This window comes from Pteropus alecto, unplaced genomic scaffold (assembly GCF_000325575.1).
Source record: "Pteropus alecto unplaced genomic scaffold, ASM32557v1 scaffold86, whole genome shotgun sequence".
Taxonomy (NCBI): Eukaryota; Metazoa; Chordata; class Mammalia; order Chiroptera; family Pteropodidae; genus Pteropus; species Pteropus alecto.
Window position 1 is genome coordinate 21944619 of NW_006442109.1, and position 20570 is coordinate 21965188.

The 20570-nt window shown below is 34.0% G+C and overlaps 2 protein-coding genes and 1 pseudogene across 2 annotated transcripts in view; 1 reads left to right on the forward strand and 2 right to left on the reverse strand.

The window, feature by feature from the left end:
• FGF7 (fibroblast growth factor 7) overlaps positions 1 to 17171 on the reverse strand; it is a 57186-nt gene extending 40015 nt beyond the window's left edge. The window contains exons 1-2 of the mRNA XM_006920380.2: positions 16991 to 17171; positions 15849 to 16402 (exon numbers count right to left, since the gene is read on the reverse strand). Of these exons, the coding sequence (XP_006920442.1) occupies positions 15849 to 16134 (286 nt within the window). The 5' untranslated portion in view covers positions 16135 to 16402; positions 16991 to 17171. The remainder of the gene's footprint in view (positions 1 to 15848; positions 16403 to 16990) is intronic.
• FAM227B (family with sequence similarity 227 member B) overlaps positions 1 to 20570 on the forward strand; it is a 141607-nt gene that overhangs the window by 76616 nt on the left and 44421 nt on the right. The gene's annotated exons all lie outside the window — the stretch shown is intronic.
• Positions 8363 to 8481, reverse strand: LOC112469654 (annotated as a pseudogene).

The following is a 20570-nucleotide window of genomic DNA, read 5'->3' on the forward strand; positions in this document are numbered from 1 at the left end:
ATACCCTGTTTTGGCTTCTACATGACATCTGTATCTCTACTCAGTTTTTGCCATCCACCGATTATGTTCTGACTACACCACTCAACAAGTTTGTTAGGAAAAAGAGATTGGAAATGGCAGATAAGGAAGGACTGCTAGAAACTGTGAGAGCAGAAATAGTTTCTATCTTGAGCCCTACTGTATTATATCCCCGACAACTAGCACAGTTCCTGGCATGTTTCACGTGCTTAAAAATATTTGTCAAGTGAAGGAATATGGGATCAGTATTTGGATTTAAATTATAGATAACCCACTATAATCTATTTGCCGATCTCTTTTTTTAAATATATAAACACTGGGTTTTTTATATTATTAGCACTTTGGAGCAACATTCTCCCCATTTCTGATGATCCTTTTATGTATAAAAAACATACCCACTTTTTAACTTTTGATGGGAAGACGAAAGGGAAAATGATCCTAGTAATAAGAATGTAAAAATAGAGGAAAATTGGCTAAGTTTTTGCTTTCACAAACCACAGTAACAATGCATGTTGCACACACAGTGGGTGTAGCTAAAATAATACTGAATTGAAAACAAAAAAGACTTCAATTTTAGTCCAAAGAACACTGCCACTAATTCATGACATGATTTTGAAAAGTTATCTTCTTTGTGTCTCAGGTCCCTCATCAATAAGATGAGCACGATGACTAAATCGGTGGTTCTTACACTTTTTTTTTTTTAGAAATATAAATACTTTTGAAAATTTGATGACAGCTGTGAATCCAGTCTCTAATATTTTTTTGTACAATTTTTCCTTACCAATATCCCTGAAGGCCAAATGCAAACTCTCCATATCAAGATTTCTGAACCAGATGATCTCAGAGGTTCCTTCTAGCCCCATAACTCCAGAATGGAGTTGGCTTTGTTTCATACAACCATTAGTGTGCTTTCAAGCAAATAATCTAATTGCTTTCTCAATGCTACAAAGTGGATTTTAGCGCTCACTAGAAGTTTTCCTCTCAATGTTTATAGTAAGAGAGGAGAGCTACATGCCTCCTGAGGGGACCTTAAACCAAATTTACAGCTTCTGTGAGAGCTCTCTATTCCTCAGGCTATTTTCACAGAGTTATGGCTCTGCTCCTTCTCTATTGTCTCTTTAACTTAATTTTTATGTGTACTTTGATTAAGCCATATGTGGTGGGCAGCCTTTAGCTTCGCCTCTAAGGATCCCCACCACTTAGTGTGCACCCCCTTGTGACGTTCCCTCCCACATCTTGCTAGAATAGGTCAGTGTGACCAATAAAATAAGGCAGAAGTAAAGGTATGTCACACTGCAAATTCCATCTTGGAGGCGCACTCTTGCTCCCTCTTTCCTTCTCTCTCCCCCTCTCTCTCATGCTCAGTTTTGGGGAGGCCAGTTACCATGTCATGAAGACACTGAGAAAGCCTATGGAGAGTCCCGCATGGTAAAGAGGAAGTCTCTGGCCAGCATCCTGCCAGGAACCAAGACTTGCAATTACCATGTGAGAGAGCTTGAAAGCAGATCCTTCAGCCCCAGTTGAGTCTTAAGAAGACTGCAGCCCTGGCTGACAGCTCGACTGTAACCTTGTGAGAGACCCCGAGCTAAAACCACTCAGCTCAGCTGCTCCCAGATTCCTGACCCTCTGACGCTGAGATAATAAATGTTGTTTTACGTTGCTAAATTTTGGATAATTTGTTGTGCAGCAGTAGATAGCTAATTCTCTCTCTCTCTCTCTCTCTCTCTTCTCTCTCTTCCCTCTTCTCCCCGCCCTTCCCCCTACCTAATTTTACAGTTGAAATCTATTCAAGCAATCTGCTCTAACCTCTTTCATTTAGTATATTTTTTAAAAAGAAACTGAGACCCAGAATACTTAATGCTTGCCCAAGGTCATTTAATTAATTACTGGAAGAAAAAAAAAATTAAAACTCAGGTCCCATAATACCTAATACAGTATTATTTCCATGTCTCCATGCTGCCTCTCGCTTTCTAATCAATTTAATCTACTCCCAAGTGGTAAATAATATGTATTAATGTTTATACTAAAAAAACACTATTGTTATGTTAAACTAAGACTGATAAATCATGAATTAAGCCCACTGTTTCTGCCTTTTCTCTTCTCTAATTGACAATCTAGTTCATTTCATAAACCCCTATAGCAAGAGTGGGTAGAGCAAAGTAATAGATATTAATTAACACGAGCTAATTTTTCTACTTGTGGGTAGTTCTAGTAAAAAAAAAAAAGAACACTTTGGTAAGGAAAGTGCTTGATGTTGTAAATAAAATAAGTGTTTGATTAGTACCAGATGTTAACCATCAGGTCATTTTTGTAAATAATATAAGTAACTATTTTTTTATTAGTTACTGCTTCTGCATCCTTTTTCAATAGGTCCTTATTACCTATGGAATAAAGTACATGTTCCCTAAAGTGGAAAACAACTGTTTAAGAAATGAAACTTCACTGCAGTCTCATCTCTCCCTAACCCTTACCTTGAAATTGATACTCCTGAAACACTAATTCTCATTCATACCTACTGATACACGACTCAGTTTTTCTGCTTGTACTATTTTCCAGGAAGAAATGCCCTTTCTTCGGACTCCTATCCCCATTCCCTACTCCATTCTTAGACTGGCTCACTTCCACTAGCTCTTCAAGATGTAGTTCAAATATAACGTCCTTTAAGAGTCTTTTGCTCAGTCTCTCCCTGGTTCTGAGACCTGCCCTTCACTACGGCCCCCTAACTTCCTGAACATATCTCATAACATACTACATTCTATTAAAATTGAGTCTTTGGTACTGGTCTGCCAAGTTGGCTGAAATTTTTCAAATACTGGGTTTTTACCATATTTAACTATGTATCCACAGTGCATAGTACACAAGATATGCTCAATCAATATTGCAATAAATAGTATTCTAGTTGCTGGAAAGACACAGTGCAATTTTCAGAATATAAACATTATAAGATATTAAAATATTGAAATAACCTGAAGTCAAACAGGCTGCAAAGAATACATATGCCTAGTTTTCTGAAAAACATTAAGAGAGATATGATTTACTGAAAATCGCACACACACAAATTCCTTAAAAAAATAGAATTCCAGCTATACTGTCTTTTTACTAAATTATCATTTTTATTCTTTCTTTTGCCTCTTTATTTTAATTGGGCAAAGAGGATTAGAGATAAATTGAGAACATAGTAATTCTGAACAGAAGAAAGAACCAATTTGCCAGTAACTATTTTTTTAACTTATCCTTCAGAAGTACTTATTAGAACAAACTCTCTACTGTTTCTTTTATTTGTTTTTGTGTTTGTTCTATTTGGATTTTGTGATCTTTAGGGAGGGAAACTATCTGGCTGTACTCATAAAACTGACTGACTTATTCTCTAAAATTGTATGTATGTATATATTCTATAATAATTGAGGACACTTACTAATGAACGGACGTATAAATATTTTTAATAAATATCAGAAATTTTTTAAAAATACAACCAAATTAATTTTGCAGCATTTTGCAAGTTTATTTTGCTTACAACTCTTCAGCAATTTGTAAGCAAAATAAACTAAAGGTTTCTACGCCATCTCAGGGAAAGACAGATGGAGATGTGTACAAGGAAAGTTGGAGTAAAGTTTTTATTTAATAATAAGATAATGCCAAGTACTCATTAGTTAATATTACAGAGAAGAACATTTCAGCTGTTTATAGTCCTTCATATTTAAATTATCCCACTGCATGGTACAAGTTAATATGTGATATTTTAATAATACCCAAGACCGTATACTGATACATATGTGATAACTAAAATGATACTTTGGAGTAAGGCCCTCTTGAGTTCACATCCAAACTCCAACAGTTACTAGCTTTGAAATCCAGAGGAAGTTATTTAACTCTGTGAGTTAAACTTGCCCCATCTGCAAAATGAGCTTAACTCTGCCAACCTCATTAAGTGTTCTATGAAGATCAAATAAGGTAATATATATATAAAGTGTTTACTGTGCCAGGCACACAGTAACCACTCAGTACATTTATCTCTTGTAGTAATTTTTCTTATCTTAAAATAATATTCATGACCTGTGTTTTCATTGTGGGAAAACAATGTTACTTAAAAATGCCTCACTTCTTCTCCTTTAAAATCTCTTAGTAACTTGCATTGGCCATAAGGACACTAGAAAGTTTAAAGCAATATTCCAAACATGCTCTTTAATTATAACCATGTTAATCGCAGAGTAAACTCATCAGGCCTACCTTTCAATACCTACTCTTTGTAAGTTAACTGACCACCCAAGTATTTCCAGGAAACAATTATTTCAGAGATTTTTGACATGATCATTTCAATCTTCAGCTAATTTTGAACACCAGTCTTTCTTAATTAAAATGAACAACACCTAAATAAGAGGCAAAACAGGCCTATGTATAATTTTAAAAGTAGAAAATGTACACTAGCAAACTTACCAAGCTGGCCAGTTTCCTGAGGATCTTTTCTTTCTTTCTGTGGCATAGACTAATAGAGTGATTGCAAACTTAGAGCGAATTATTTTGAGAATTAATTAGAATGGAATGAAGTGTCCAACTGCACCAATTTCAATATTGGCATATGTATTTTCAAAGAATTGACATCTACTTAGTTATCTGCTTATATTTAGTCACTCAATAAAAATGTTTCCAGTTATACATTGTGCCATGTTACATAGACTAAATTAAAAGATTTATGACAATAACAAAATGTATTTAAACATAGTGCAGTAATTGTAATAGTAACATTAATGCGAATACCTGATAAACTATTAAATAGTACTTGAAAACATAAATTTTAGGTTCAAGTACAACTTGTCAGCCATGATATATAGATTTACGTTTGTCTTTGGGGATGAATTATTATTCAATACCTGATCAACTTTAAGCCAGTTAGAAAATTTGAAGACCAAATTTAGTCAAAATTTTTTCAGTCTACAGCACCTTTATACTTCTACTAAACGGCCAACATTATTTTATAATGCATTATTGTACAGGAAGAAAGTTGAGCACAATTTCTCAGAAACAGAAACACCTCAAAGGATTGATCTAAGAGGGAACCTGACCTTATTGCCTACTTCATGATTTAGAGGGAGTAAAACTATGCCAGTTGCTTGACAATTGAGTGTCCTGGTTAAATAGCAGAAACAGATGACCTAATTCTAATGGTAGTAAAACTTGTCTTATCTTAAAGAATGTAGCAGACAGACAACCTCCATATTTTGTCCTTAAAGGCTAAACATATGCCTCAATACTGTTGTCTCATTTTTTAGAAACTATTGCAGAGTTTGGAGGAAATCCTCCATAAGGATAATGCAGCTTTTATAATGATTATTTGTGAACAGTTGACGTAAGCAGATTACAATTACGATCGAAGATTGAAAAGGAGTTAAAAAAAAATGCAGTTATCCAGAAAAGCAATATCATTTCAATTTAATTTATATTTAATTTATTATTCCAATTTAAATAATGCCCTCAAAAAAGGTACCCTTTAAAAGAAATAGCCATTTTTAGCAAACAGATCAAAGTCTGAAAATTAATAAAGATCAAATGTTTTTCTCATGTTTGTAATAGAAAAGAAAGGTTTACCTTTGTGAGCTTAACATTGATACCTAGAAAGATATTAAATCACCTTCCACTTCCCAATCTTTTAATATGTCTTACTACAAATCATCTACAAAAAGTATTTCCTCTGCAGGCAATACATTTGTTCTCTCTCTTTCATTCTGCTTATCCTTCAAGTCATTTTTCTCCCAGAAAAGTTTCCATGCCCTCCTCCTCAAGCTGAGTTAGGTAACCCCCTAATGAGCTCTAAACTTTCCTCCTCTGACTGGTAGTTTACCCTCCACTCCCAAGTAAATCGTTATTTGTCTAAAAACATGGACTGTGGACTTACTAGTTACTTATTTTCCTATTTACTACTTACTGCTGTAGCCTCTGTCCGGCATAGGAAAGTATCAAAGACTATTGAATTAATAAAAGACTGAAAAAGAAGTCACCAACTTTTCAAAGTTTTGTACGATATCTTCATTATTCGAACAAACAGAGAGGAAACCGTCCACTGCCTGCAAGTGAACTCCCTATGAATACTGCCTCAATATGAACCAGACTAACCAGAACTGTGGTCAGAAGTACAATTGGAGACACCATAAGACACCAAAAGAGTATCCGAGGATCAGGCCACTAGCACTAGAACAAGTTGAGAGTGTATTCACCAAGTTTTCACTTCTTCTCAGCTCTCTCCATATACACATGTCCTCTCCCCCCGTCAGCACTGGTCACCAAGTCCAGAGTCAATCTTATATGTGCTGCTAATAAGCAGGTAGATCCCTACCCAAATTTATCAGCCCACTGCTTTTTTTTTTTACTAGTATAGTTCATTTAATTCTTGAACTTTTCTTCTCTGTCTCTTTTGAATACAGATATTCCTTAAGCCAATATCAACTACGAATTTTTTCTGCACATGGTTTTTGATATACAGGGATTAGTTGACAGATAAGAACAAGAATGAGTGCAGAGAAGGGCCCTTCCCAAGATTTGTCTTTACCGTGCCCTGCCAATCACCCTTCTAGTATCACCAGGGGTACCTGTACCTGTTAGATCATTGGCTTCTACAATAAAACTTATCCACTAGTCTCCTGAAATAACGTAGAAAACATTACGTCAGATGGGTTCTAGAGGCCGAGACTTTTTGTTTAATTATAGAGAATATGAGATGTACTTCTCTTTTATTCTTTTATTTCAGCAAGTCTTTTGATTCTTGTCCACCTTAAATTTTCATGATAATTAGTAATCTATTACCTATAATTAAATTAGATGGGTAACACTTAAGGGAGAAATATATTGAGTGATTGCCAATCAGTCTCCCTTCTTCCACCTCTTGTATTAGGCTAAGTGCTGCTTCCTCTCACTTTAGGGAATGGAGGGAAGAGTAAGACATGATGCTTGTATTTCCAAAACAGACATCGTAGTGGCATTTCCAAATGGAAAAAACCATAAGACAAGTCAAGTGTGTTGAGTGTGGCTAGAAAGGCAATTCTGTTTGAAATCTCAAGTAAGTAACTTCTTCAAAATATATTCAGGTTAATTCATGAAATTTGCAGTTCTCCCTTCGGTTTATGCTAAATTTCATATTTCTAAATAGTTTTGGGACAGTAAATGAAACTCGTTTTTTATTGATATAATTGAAGTAATTTCAACTTTTGGTCAAGCAAAGTTTATTGTTTTCAAGTACATAAGAATTTTTCAATCATGTTGAAATTCTAAAACGCATTTAGGTTATTGCATGGGAAATGTTTTTGGTCAGTTTCTAGGTTGCCCAAAGAATAGTTATTAGGCATCATTTCAAATTAGAAGAATGATTCTATAAAGTTGCTCAGAATTCAGAAAGAGCTTGAAACTAGGTTTAGATCTCACTGCAAATCTCTGGATTTCAGCCCAGCACTCATACTCAAAATACTACCCTAATAGTCTACTCCAAAATCATATGCAGACTCCTGACTTTGGCCCAAATGTTTGGATCAAGGTCATTTTTAAAATATTGGTTCAGGTCAATTTTATAGCCTTTTTATTTGGAACAAACAACCAAGTGGAAGCTTCATTTAGTTCTTCACTATACAATAGATAGATCCAATAGCTCTCAAATTACAAGTTAATAAAATTTAAATGTTTTACCAAATCAGGGGTGAGACTGGGGAGGTTGAGGGGTTGTGTGCGCTCTGTTGTCAAATAAGTTTGGGAAACCATACACAATCTTCTCCTAGAGTTTTGCAATTCATATTAGTTAGTATAGTTTTAGAGAATTTCTTCAGTGAAAAACTTGTTCAACTTTATTTAACTTAATATTTCCCAATCAGTTAGCCACAGAACCCATGCTGTAGGAAAGACTATCAATATCTTGAGGGACCCTAGGGTTCTAAGAAACAAAGTTCTGAATTGCTGCCTTAAAAAAAGTTCTGCAGGCTTATTTGATTCTGAATTTAATCTCAAATCATTTTCTCAACATTATCTACAATTATACCTAAAGTATTATAATAGCTTTTAACGGAACATGATAAATATGATATTTAAGGATGTTGAAATATTCTTCATTTCTCTTGTCTTACATCACAAAAATAAACTCAGTTTCAGAATTGTTCTGATAAATAAGCAAAGACTATTACAGTTTTAGGCACAATTTTAACTAGTAGTTTCAAACCTCCTATTTGAGTAACATCTGCAATAATCTTACTGTCATTTCAAACCTTCTGTACACTATTTTGTTTTTGTTTTGATCTCAGAAATCCTCACACTATTATGTTACCAATCTATTGCATTCCATTATCTTTATTATTTATTTATTTATTTTTAACGCCTACAGCACCTGGTATTCCTAGGTCGTCTCCCATCCAAGCACCAACCAGGCCCGACCCTGCTTAGCTTCTGAGATCAGACGAGATCAGGCACGTTCAGGGTGGCATGGCCGTAGATTCCATTATCTTTTTATTTTTTAAGTGCATCAAAAAAGTTTGTATCTAAATTCACTCTAAACTTCAAGTGCAAAATTCATTACTTTTTATAGAAAGTGCTTTTTGCCTATTCTCTCTCGCCTTTTTCTTTCCTGCTTACAGACAGATATTTTCTCCCTATTTATTCTTAGCAAGACATTAGCTAATAGCTCTATCAAGTACTCGTGTCCACATTACATTCTTCTTCAGGGAACTGGACGGAAGGAACAACTGGAGACTCTCTAGAGCCTGTTCTGCCCAATATATATCAAACTTTTCCTTCTGAGAATGATGTCTGCCTAAAAGGCAAGTTTTACCTCTACATGGCTGTTGGATAATTCTCCTTTCCTTCCCTACTCCAATCCCTTTGTCTTTTCTATATTACTACGCAAACCCACTCAAGACTAGCTAAAAAACTTGAATGATGTTTTCTTTGTTAGTGAGTTCAGTGTGGCTTCTCTACCTATGTCAGGTACAGATATAATGTTCAGTGACTCTTTAATGACTTTCAGAACCATGTGAAAGGCAGAGGATCTTCATTTTTCAAACTATTTTGCATGTAGAAAGATTGGACATGAACTAGGACATTATGTGAAGTGAAATAAGCCTGACACCGAAAGACAAGTACTATGTTGATATTACTTATAGGAGAAATCTGAACTAGTCAAATTCATAGAAGCAGAGAGTACAATGGTGGTTGCTAGTGGTTGGAGGGAGGAGGAAACAGGGAGGCATTAGTCAAAGGGTACCAAGTTTCAGTTATGCAACGTGAATTAGTCCAAGAGATCTATTGTACATTGTAGTGCCTATAGCTTACGATATTGTACTGTATACATAAATATTTACAAGAGGATAAATTTTATGTTGTGTTCTTATCACAAAAATAATAATAGTTATTACAAATAAAAAAGGCAGGAAGAAACTTTTGGAAGGGATGGATACATTCATAGCATAAATTGGTGATGCTTTCACAGGTATATATCTCTAAATTCATCAAGTTGTATACATTAAATAAATACAGCTTTTCGTATGTCAATCATATCAATAAAGTGGCTTTAAAAAAAAAAGAAAGATTAGATGAGATTTAGAAGAGGAAAGAATTCATGTGGAAGCCCCATTCATTTAGTGAGTTTTTTCTCCTTATTACTTAAATATACACGATTTCTGTCTTTTCTTCCATGTGCCATGTGTGAAATTAAAATGTAAAAAAAATCTTATATTTCAATAGTGATGTAAAAGAAGTTACTGTGCCACCCAAAATTACTTGATACAGAGGAAGAAAGCTAGGATCCTTAGAAGAAAAAGAAAGCTTTGCCTTAATCCCAAACTTAAAGAGAATAAATAAACCTCTAGCTTCATGTGCTTCTCACTAATCTGGGTAGACTCTCTTATCCCTTAGGTTTTCTAGACAGGAGATTGTCTCTCTCAATCACTGCCTTTGAATTCTATGGGGTGGCCATAGGAGTTGAGGGCATCTGGGTTCATAGTCATAACTGGCTCATTTGAGTTTCAAATAAGCTGACACTGATGCCTACCCCATAATCTAGGTCCCTTGCTGCAGCACCACTTGAAAGTGTCAGAAGAGATTCAGACCTGTCTGTCGTTCTGAGACTCTGGCACAGGACCTGTTTTTCCCTGCAATGAACTCACTCACCAAAGAAGCCTTCTTATACAGCAGTTTCAGAGCTGTCATCACATGCATTTCCAGGCCAGTTCACCAAATGTCGAAACCACAGATTTGTCAGAGAGGTCAAATGGACCCAGAGCTTCCTCAATGGATAATTCAGAGATTCGTTCCTGATAATTCCATTTCAAAATCTTGAAGGATATGTTAACTCTGGAGCCCTCAGAGGGTTCCAAAACATTCCTGGGACACCTGAGAAGATTCGGGCTGAATTGGAACCGTTAGTCCCATTAATTAGTGGTTTTCGACCTTTCCTGCATAGTAAACTCACTAGCGAGCTTTAACAAACACTGGTGCCTGGGTCCTCCCCGCCTTCTAGAGATTCCGATTTAATTGAGCTGTGGTTTCCCCAGTAATCTAATGTGATCTTCTTAATCCAGTGGTTCTCAGCTTGGGTGACATGTCAGAATTATCTAGGGACCTTTTAAAATTCTTGATGCCTAGGACACACTCCAAATCAATTTAATGAGAATCTTTGTGAGTGAGACCTGGTATCAGTATTTTCTTAAAGTTCCCCAGCTGGTTACAATATTGAGTCGAGGCTGAGAAAAAAAAATCTAGAAAAGGAAATCCTTCTACATATCTAAAAGCTGGCTTCTTGCATTCTCTCCAGTTTACTTGGGTCTCTGATTGCTCTAAAACTATAGACTGAAGAGTTGTAGTACAGCTGAGTCACAAATGAAAATATATGCTCAGATGCTCTGGGTAGATACAAAAATGAAAATAAGAGTTCAGGTGAGGATTTAAAAAATAAATAAATTTATTGCTCTGTGGAAATAAATTAAGTTATTAGCACCTTATAAGTAGCCAGGCATTTGTATTAGCGCCCCCTCTCCCAAAAGAGGAAGATTATAAAATGAAAAAAAAAAAATCTTTAATATTAGACTTTTCAAAGAATAGCTAAAATTTTCTAATCTACTCCACAGCAATTTATTCATCTTCCATAATTTAAAGCCTTGACAACTTACTTAAGGAAATGCAGGTCATCACTTCTGCAGGACTCCATTTTGTCAATAATTCTAGGATTTTGGTTCAACTCCATAGATATGTTCCTCATTATCTATTTTTTAAAGATGGGATAGTCCTGGTTTTCTTATTTTTTATTTTAACAATATGAATTATTGTTCTTTTAGACAATTTGTTAAGAACTGCTTGGAGCATAAGCAAGCTTACCATCTCCATATTTAGAAGTGATATGTATATTTGCTAGCTACTACCAGAGATTATTGTTGAGTAGGAGCTTATCCAAAGAAATGTTGACAATTGAGTCGCTGAAGATTTTGTATCCAAAGTCAAATCCAACAACATTGTGTTTATTTGCTTTTTGCCAATTGTTAGGCCATATCCCGTCACAGTATAACAATCCAAAAAAGAATATTGCCAAATCATTGGCCAATTTTCAGAATGACTAACCCTTTTCTTGTTATGGAACTTACAATGCTTAACTATGACAAGTGAGACACTTATCCTTTCTTGAATTGGTAGCTTATGACAACTAAGGATTTCTTCTTAAAAGGAATCAGTGATATTGACCATTGTTAGGAAGAGCAAAACTTTTTAGTAGTTGGATACCAAAAGCAAGAAAATCATCCTGAGGGACTGAGTCCTCTGTTCCACATCTGTCTCTCCGGGAGTTTGTTGGTTGCCCAGTGCACTGCTGCTGTCTCTCACTCAACACTTCAATTCCCAACTTACGCAGCACTGTTATTTCTGTCAGGTGTGGAGTGATTGCTTCTGTCTGTTGATGGGCTGCCCGGTCCAACAATTATCTAAATTCACCCTCTGGCCTTGTGCCAAAGGGGAGAGTTCTGACAACAGCAGTGGACGTATTGACTATCCATTGACAGTCCCTTTATGATGCTATTAATGCTCTCCCACTGTAGAGCACATGATATTTCATTTTGGAGGGACATTTTATGCTTTTAATACCCTTATTATTAGTTCAGGTTAGATTCTAGTTTCATCACTTAGAAACCTACTGTAAGGCTAAATGTGAAGCCACCAGAAAGAACAAGTTGAGAGGAGAGATTACTTGCCTCCTGGGTAATAATAGTGTGCGATCTGAGGGCCAGTTTTCCAGTAACAGTTTCTCTGCCCTGGATGGTCAGAAATGTGGCCCTGCATTGCCTATCCTCTCACGGATTCCTACATTTCCATAGTTGGGTCTAGCTTATGTCTACTAATACAAGTCTTATTTCTTTTGGGTTCCTTGGTCCACTCTATCTGCAATTTACCCATTCTAATGTAAATTTAAAACATTTCACCAGACAAAACTATGATTAAGATAAGACTGAACGAAGATCTTCACAACCCAGGATAGCTTAAGTAATTTTTTAAATTTCCTAAAGACATGAGACACGAGCTATCATATCTACCTCCTTTCCATTGCCCTTCTCTTCCTCCAGGCCTTCCATCCACCTACCCCAGCCCAACACCTTCTGGAAGCAGAAATATATACCCAGATTTTCCACCTTCCCTACTCATTCTAATCCATTATCTTAGCAATATCTTATAAACTACACACTTATGAAGAAGCTATGCTTATACGGGTGAAGTAAGCAGTCCCTCAAGACCCATTAATATCCTCAGGTCACTTTCCATTTCATTCAAAGCAAAGCCATGAAAATGGACTGGGGACACACTTATGATAACTCAGAAAACAATCATGCTTCATATAACTGATATCTAACTTCTCATGCAAAATTTTCTCATCTAAGAAATTTAAATCTATATCACCTTAAAAGACCCCCAAAGAAGGGTGTTTAACAACTTGTTAACAAATTTAAGGAATCAGAATATTGAAAACAAAATTCAGAGTTTGATTCTGATCTTTATCACTTTCTGAACTCTGCTGCATTTTACTCCAGTAGACAACCTAATTGCTTTTTAACTCTCATTTTCATGAAAATAGGAAGGAAACATCTTTTGTTCATTCGTTCATACATTCAATTAATGAGTAAGGAATGTGAACAATATTTATATTTGTCATTTCAAGTTTCTCATCTGCTTTGACTTTTTAAACAAATTCTGTTGAGCCCTTTCTTTGTACTTGTATTTCTTTGTACCTGGATACAGTAGTGCATATGTCAATTTTCATGTTTTATGTGTGGGGCATTCACTCTTAAAATTAGTAAGGCTGCCCCTTAAATAATAAGAAATGACTATCAGAATTCTTTTTGAATAAGTTATTCTCCAAATATTTTTCAATGGAGTATTTTCTTCTCTATCTTAGGATTTCTTATAGACAACAGTGAGTTATCTTTTTTTTTTTTTTTAACTATTGAGAAGCCTGATTTGCTCCTTCCTTAGTAGGATAGCAGCACAACCTGACAATAGTTTTGTGGTTTAGCTTAAGGATCCCGATGAAATTTTCCCTTACCAGGACAATTTACCATATCAAGGAAGTATACTATATACACAGCCTATGAAAAAGCTTATAGCAACAAAGATTTTTATATAATATATATATATATATATATATATCATGTCTTTTAGTACATTGATATTATTGCATTCTAATTTATAATGATATAGAAAGTCTTGCTTTCCTCCTTTCTCCCTTTCATCTATCCTTTTTCCCTTCTTTCCTTCCTTCCTTTTTTCTTCCTTTCTTTCTTACTGTAGAACCAGTGTTAGAGGAGAAATGGCTTACCAAATTGGCTTTATGGTTACTCAAGGTTAGTGCTAAACTGTGTTTCAAACTACAAAATTACTTTAACATTTTGTGCTCATTTACAAATGTTTTTGTTTAATGGTTTAAAATTTTTTAACACAAATAAAACTTACATATGTGAATGCATTCTAATTATAAATATTTTTTATCACAAATAATCATGTATATTCATTTTTACTGGATTTTACATCCAATTTTTCATTTTCGCATTGTTTGACAAAAGCAGTCAAAAAGGAATTAAGCAGCATGTAGAAGAATTCTACAGTGTTTAGGTTTGATAACCTTATTACTACAATTTGAAATTAGTCTGACCACTTATCTTATCACTGAGACAATATTTACTTTCATCTCAATGTGTATGATAATTATATAATGAGTACTTAGATTTTTCATGTTTATGTTATATATTCTGTGGTTTAGAATAGAATAGACCATAAGAACTAGAAGTTATATTGGATGTCATCTATACATATCCCACATCATACAGATGAAAAAATTAAGAATCAAAAAAAGTAAGAAATAGTTCCAAAGTCATTCACAAACAGGGATTGGACCCAGGGATTCCAACCTGGGCTCTGTCTTCTCCGTCGGGTTCCATTATCCATGGTACATCTCAATAACTTTTAAATCTATTGATTATAGACCAAAATCTATTGCTCACATGAAAGTAGCTAACCACAAAACTTTCTTCCAAATAGTTATTTCTTTAGGTAAACTTTAGCATAATCAGAACAATATTCTAAGACTAACAAAACTTTATCAATGACTGTAATTATAAAACCATAACTGTTAATCCATTAAAATGGCCTTAACATTCTATATCAATTATAGTTAAAAATAAGATCCTCTCATTTTCATGCTGGATGCATAATACCCCAAATTCCTGTTTATTGGTTCATTGGTGAAGAAGCCTAAAAGCCATTCATTAAGCAAGCAATAAAAATTTTAAGTATTCACTTCAAGCTTGGCACCGTGCTAGGCAAATGTTTATACCATCTTCCCCATACATTCTTTTTCAATTGACTTTAACACATTATGAGATGATATAGTAATAACATTGTTCAGGTGCTAGTAATACAAACAAAATTTCACTCAGGGATTTTAAAATTCTAAAGTATATGTTGAGATATCTATTTTACCCTATTAAATTTAATACTATTGAAATTGGTTATTAATCATAATTGCTAAATGATAAATCCAACATTGATACTTCAACATGAAAAGAATAACTGATTCCTGAGGAAAATGTCAGGCTTGCTAATTGTAAATCATGGAATTAACATCTTTTCCAGATCACTTCCATTTCTTCCTTCACATTTACAATTTCTCTTAAGGTAACACAGAAATATGGCATAGAAGATTTAGATAAAGAAAATGTTAGGAGGAACCTATTTTTTCTACCTAGGTAAATAATTAATCAATCCAATGCATGCTCATTATGAACAGATGAGGATACCACAGATTCCCTTCTGTTTTATAACTATATGCAGTTGCACAAAGTTACTAAATGCATTCTTGAGCACAGATTAAGTATTTTACATCACAGGAATATTTTTTCAAAGAAAACCAAATTAGTTTTTAAAAAATAAATTCTCTGTTTCTCAAACTACAAAGTAGTTTTTGGTGAGCATTTATTGAGTACTCTTTTAAAGTTCCTGATGAGTTTTGCTAGCAAACAATAAATCATATTTCAGTGTGAATAATATTATTTATACCTTGCTTAGCATGAGAATTTTGAGCTTAGGACATAGAGAATATATTTTCAAGCAAGCTTGGGTTATCAGCTCCAACTATAGCATAGTAAATTTTTCCTGTTCTAAGAGATTTTTTAGGAACATAGTTCAAATATCCCAATTTAGAGAAATTAGAAGATGATATTTAATTTTTTAAAAAAATAAGAAAGGAAACTGCAAAAGCATGTCACTTGAAAATTGATCTTTTCACAAATTGTTAAGATTCATAAGTACTGCTGTAAATAAAAGACATTACTTACTGTAATTGTTCTTCATCTCTTGAGTCCCTTTGACTTTGCCTCGTTTATCAATTCTCAGATACCACTGTGTTCGACAGAAGAGCCTTCTCACTCTTATATCCCCTCCTTCCATGTAATCATAACTTCTTGTATGTCGCTCGGGGCTGGAACAGTTCACATTTGCAGCCATTTGCTCTGGAGTCATGTCATTGCAAGCTAAAGATATAGTGCCCACTAGACAGATAATGTGAAAGCATGAACTGTAGAGCAAAGTTGGCAGGATCCATGTCAGTATCCATTTGCGCATTATAGTGTAGTGCTCCGGGTGTTCATGAATAACATAATGAAAATTAAATCTTGAGTTGATTGTTGCCCTTAGGTCATTGACCTCTTCCTATCTGTGAATTGTAGATTGATTTAAGAATGAGTATTGCTCTTTCCAAATTGTTAGCCTTATCCTTTTAGTTCCTGATAACAATACAGGAGTCCTCCTTTTAAAACTCTCTGTTAGTATATCCTTATAAAAGCAGGTTGTAGTAAGCTCAGTTGCTGCGACGCTGTTTGCTACTTGAATTCTGTTTGCAATGAAAGATTAAAAATAGGGAGGGGAGGAGAGAGAAAGATGAAAAATTGTATGTATAAATTTCAGTAGATAAATAGTATAACACAGTGTAATTTGTGCTGTGAAGATACATTTAAAACAGCTTTCACAGGATGTCAACATCTTTACTACTCTATATGTAGATTTATGAAAGTTATGCATTGGTAGAGATAAATCACAATATGATTGTACCATTCATTCCAGTTGCTATTTGATAAGAAACATCCTTCAATTAGAGCTATTGGTTTAAATTAAGTTCTAAAATTACTATTAACAAAGTAAAAATGCTTTCCCTAGATTTCTTTATTATATGCTTTTACATTAGTGGTTAATCAATTATTTTCCCCTGAACTGCCCACATTTCTCAAGTTAAATGTCAGGATCACTCTGGAGAACTTCAACCTTATCTTTATGTAAATTCTACAGCGTAATCACTATAGGTAATTACATGGCTCAAAAATCTGGTAACTTTACTTTCGCCCTCAGTACTAAGATCAGAGAAAGAGATAAACTACTAGAAAACATTCAGCATTATTTTTAAAGACAAATAACAGTAACTTACTTGTTCTGTTGATAACAGCTGGATACACAAGAATTCCATGTCTGTTGTCTGCCTTGTGCAACTTGAGCCTCTCTACTGTAGCTACAAACTATTTCTCAGCTGAGAAATTCTCCAGCAGAATCATAATTGTTTCCATAAATCAACAGGCAAGAGGATTTTCTCTGTGTGTGTGAGCGTGTGTATGCTTGTGTGTTATGTGTGTGGAGCCTTTTATTCAGGGCTTTTCGATAAATACCTTTGCTGACCTCATTGGAAGCAATTAAAACTTAACCAGTGAGCTGTTAGTTGAATACAACTGTGAGAATAAAGGAGGCTTGTATAGTATTCATTCAATGGTCATGAGAGGGAGCTATGAACTTGGTTTATGCTTAAATCTACAAGTGGGTATCTACTTTGTAGAAACAGTTCTCTGATTCTGAAGCAGTTACAAGGAGAAAGAGAATCTTTTAGACCATCTTTACAACTTATAAGTTGTATATAAGTTGAAAAATATTCCTGTGAACATATATATAAAAGGGATTTTTAATAGAAAATCTTTTTCATAGCTTGATGATGCATCCATTTCTACTATTACTCCTTTCTGTTTGGAATGTTAGAATAAAACTACTAAAATGTATTAACTCACATCTTAGGGTCCTAAAGCACTGTATAGCTGAGTTGAGGGTATATCTCTTCATACAGAGATATTTCATAATTGTATATGAATAAAATTTTTATATCTTATATTCCTAGACTGAAAGTGAGAAGACTTAGGTTCTTATTTGGGTTGGGCCACTAATTACCAGTATGACCTTAGGCAAGTCACTTGACATTCCTGAATCTCAGCTGCTACATTTGTAAAAGTAGTGTATTAGTCTAAATGATTATATGGAGCCCTGTAGTTGTAAAATTCTGTGACTTGTGACTTTTACTAACTACCGATATAAGAGGATACATACTTGTAAAAATTATTATTCTTACAAATTAAAAATAAAGAAAATGGTTTTACATTGGTTATCAATATTTGATTCTTGCCTCAATAAGAACATTAGCACAATAAATAAGTGTTAATTTAGGGATGAAATTATGAGCTATAGCTAATGTAAATAAGAGAAAGCTATTTTATTTTCCAGCATGAGTTGTTCTCCCCTTTACTTCTTGTTCTAGTACATACATAGTAGTGTTCTAGTGCTTTATTAGATATTTGTTGCAGAATAATTGCATTGTTAATCTAAATCAGTATTTAGGAATGTATATTAAAATCCTTTTTCCCATGTTAATATCCCCAACACACACACACACACACACACACACAGAGCACTTGAAATGTACTACTTTACCACCAGGTGGTGCATGTAGACCAGATAGGAAAAGGAAATAAAGTCCTTTCATTTCGATTATAGTTTATGTGATTTCCCCATATGTCTATGTTTTTGTGGAACAGAATTGAGAATACAGAATAGTTTAAATGTACCCAGATACACTATAAGCTTCAGACATTTAATTTCTAAATTTCCAAATTTATTAAGACAAAGGAGGTTGGGCCCTTTTATAATCGCATCTGTGGAAAGGTAGTGGCTACGAAATATTCTATCATATATTTCTCCAAAAGGAGAAAGAAAAGAAAAAAAAAGAATAATGCTAATGTGTTCTGAGTCACACCCCCATTATTTTTGTAGACAACAATCATGAGCAGCATCTGAACTCCCAGGACTTGGATATTCCCTCTAAAGAAATGAAAACTATTAAGTCAGTTCACATGTAAAGATATATGAGCTTCTAAATCCATCTGCTCCACATTGACCCTACAGATTTTAAATTAAGAAATTAACTGATTAGAAGTCAAAATTTTCTAATTAAATGCTCAAGGCTTAAATAAAAGAAATGGATAGTTTGTTCTTAAAGGGTGCTTGCTGCCTCCTTAAAATCTGCTACACAGGGTTAATTATATAATTGGAAACAAAGTAAGTATGAAATTGTGATCTAGGTACTTTAAGTTCATTAAATGCCATTGTACTCTGTGATTTGAAAATATGATCCCAGTAATATTAATGAGTGGATTAATCACAAGGGAACGATATTTAAATCCTTTGATTATCTCTTCCCTTAATGGAGAATAATCAATTCAGGATGGACCCACAAACCCATTTCACTAGCACCACAGCTATAATGAAGAACCTCATATGTGTCCTTATTTTACTCATACTTCAAGAGGGATTCTCCAAAAACCAAGAGTAACTTAAGTATCTCTAGATGGAGTAAACCTCTTTGTTTTTTTAAGTTCTTAGTAGCAATAATGTTGACGAGTATTTATTGCTCTTGTTTTAATGCACGTATAGTAATAGGCTAAACACAGAAATACTTTGAAAAAGTGTTTCTTTTGTTGTTTCTAGATTGACTTAACTTCATTTTTCATTGGAAATACCTCCATCTTTTGAGTTTTAAATTTGTAAAACAAAGGATTCCTTCATCTATTCCTAAAAATTGACTTTTTAAAAAAATGTCCCAAAGAAGTAAAGATTAGCACCTGGGATTCTTCAAAAGGAAACAATGTCTAATACTTGTCTGTTTTGATTTGGGGATAGAATATATGAAAAGAGTACAGAGAATCTATTTCAGAGAATATCATGAAAACATAGGCAATTGTTAAAGTAATAACCACTTAGTTTTGCTCAAGCAAAACTCCATTAAGCAACCCCGATTAGAGCCCTACTTCAGGTAAATGATAGAAAATTACTTTAGTTTAATGAATTTTGCATTTCCATAATGAATTTTAAAATTATGCTGTTTTCATATGTACAATATAATCAACAGAAGAAAACATTATTAAATATTTTCATTACTTTCATTTTTATCCTATCCTATCCTATCCTGTTCCTCATCCTCCTAGTTCCCATCCTTTTCCAGAATATAGGTAATCATTTTTATTAGTTTCTTGGATATCTGCCTAGAGTTTCCTATGCATATACAGGCAAATTGAATACACATGTATGTATACAGATTTTTTTTTTACTTTTCTTCTTTTTATACAAAAGGTATCATACCATACACAATGTCCTGCATATTGCATTTTTTATGTAATAAAAGTAGAAAATTTTCCCATTACGGTATTTAGGAAATTTCTTTACTTTTTAACAGCTGCATAGTACTCCATTGATTGAGTATTTCACAGTGTATTTCACTAGCCTCCAATTAATAAGCACTTAATTTTTCCCAGGATTTTTCTATTACAAAATAAATACTGCAATGAATAAAGTTATAAATGTATCATTTTTCTGTGCAAGTATATATGTAAGATTCATTTCCAGAAATTTTCTGTATCGAATAGTAATTATATTTATTATTTAGATAGATATTTATCTATCTAAATAGATAGATACCCTCCATAGAGATTGTACTAGTTTTACAATCTCATTAGCAGTACATAACGGTGCCTGTTTATTCAATATAGTATATTGCCAAACTTTTAAGGTTTCATCCGACAGATGAAAATGGGATATTATCGCAGCTATCCCTTGCATTTCTCATCTTATGAGAGAAAACGACCATCATGGACAATAGTATAAAGAAAAAGTATGAGTATCTACAATAGGTGACAGTA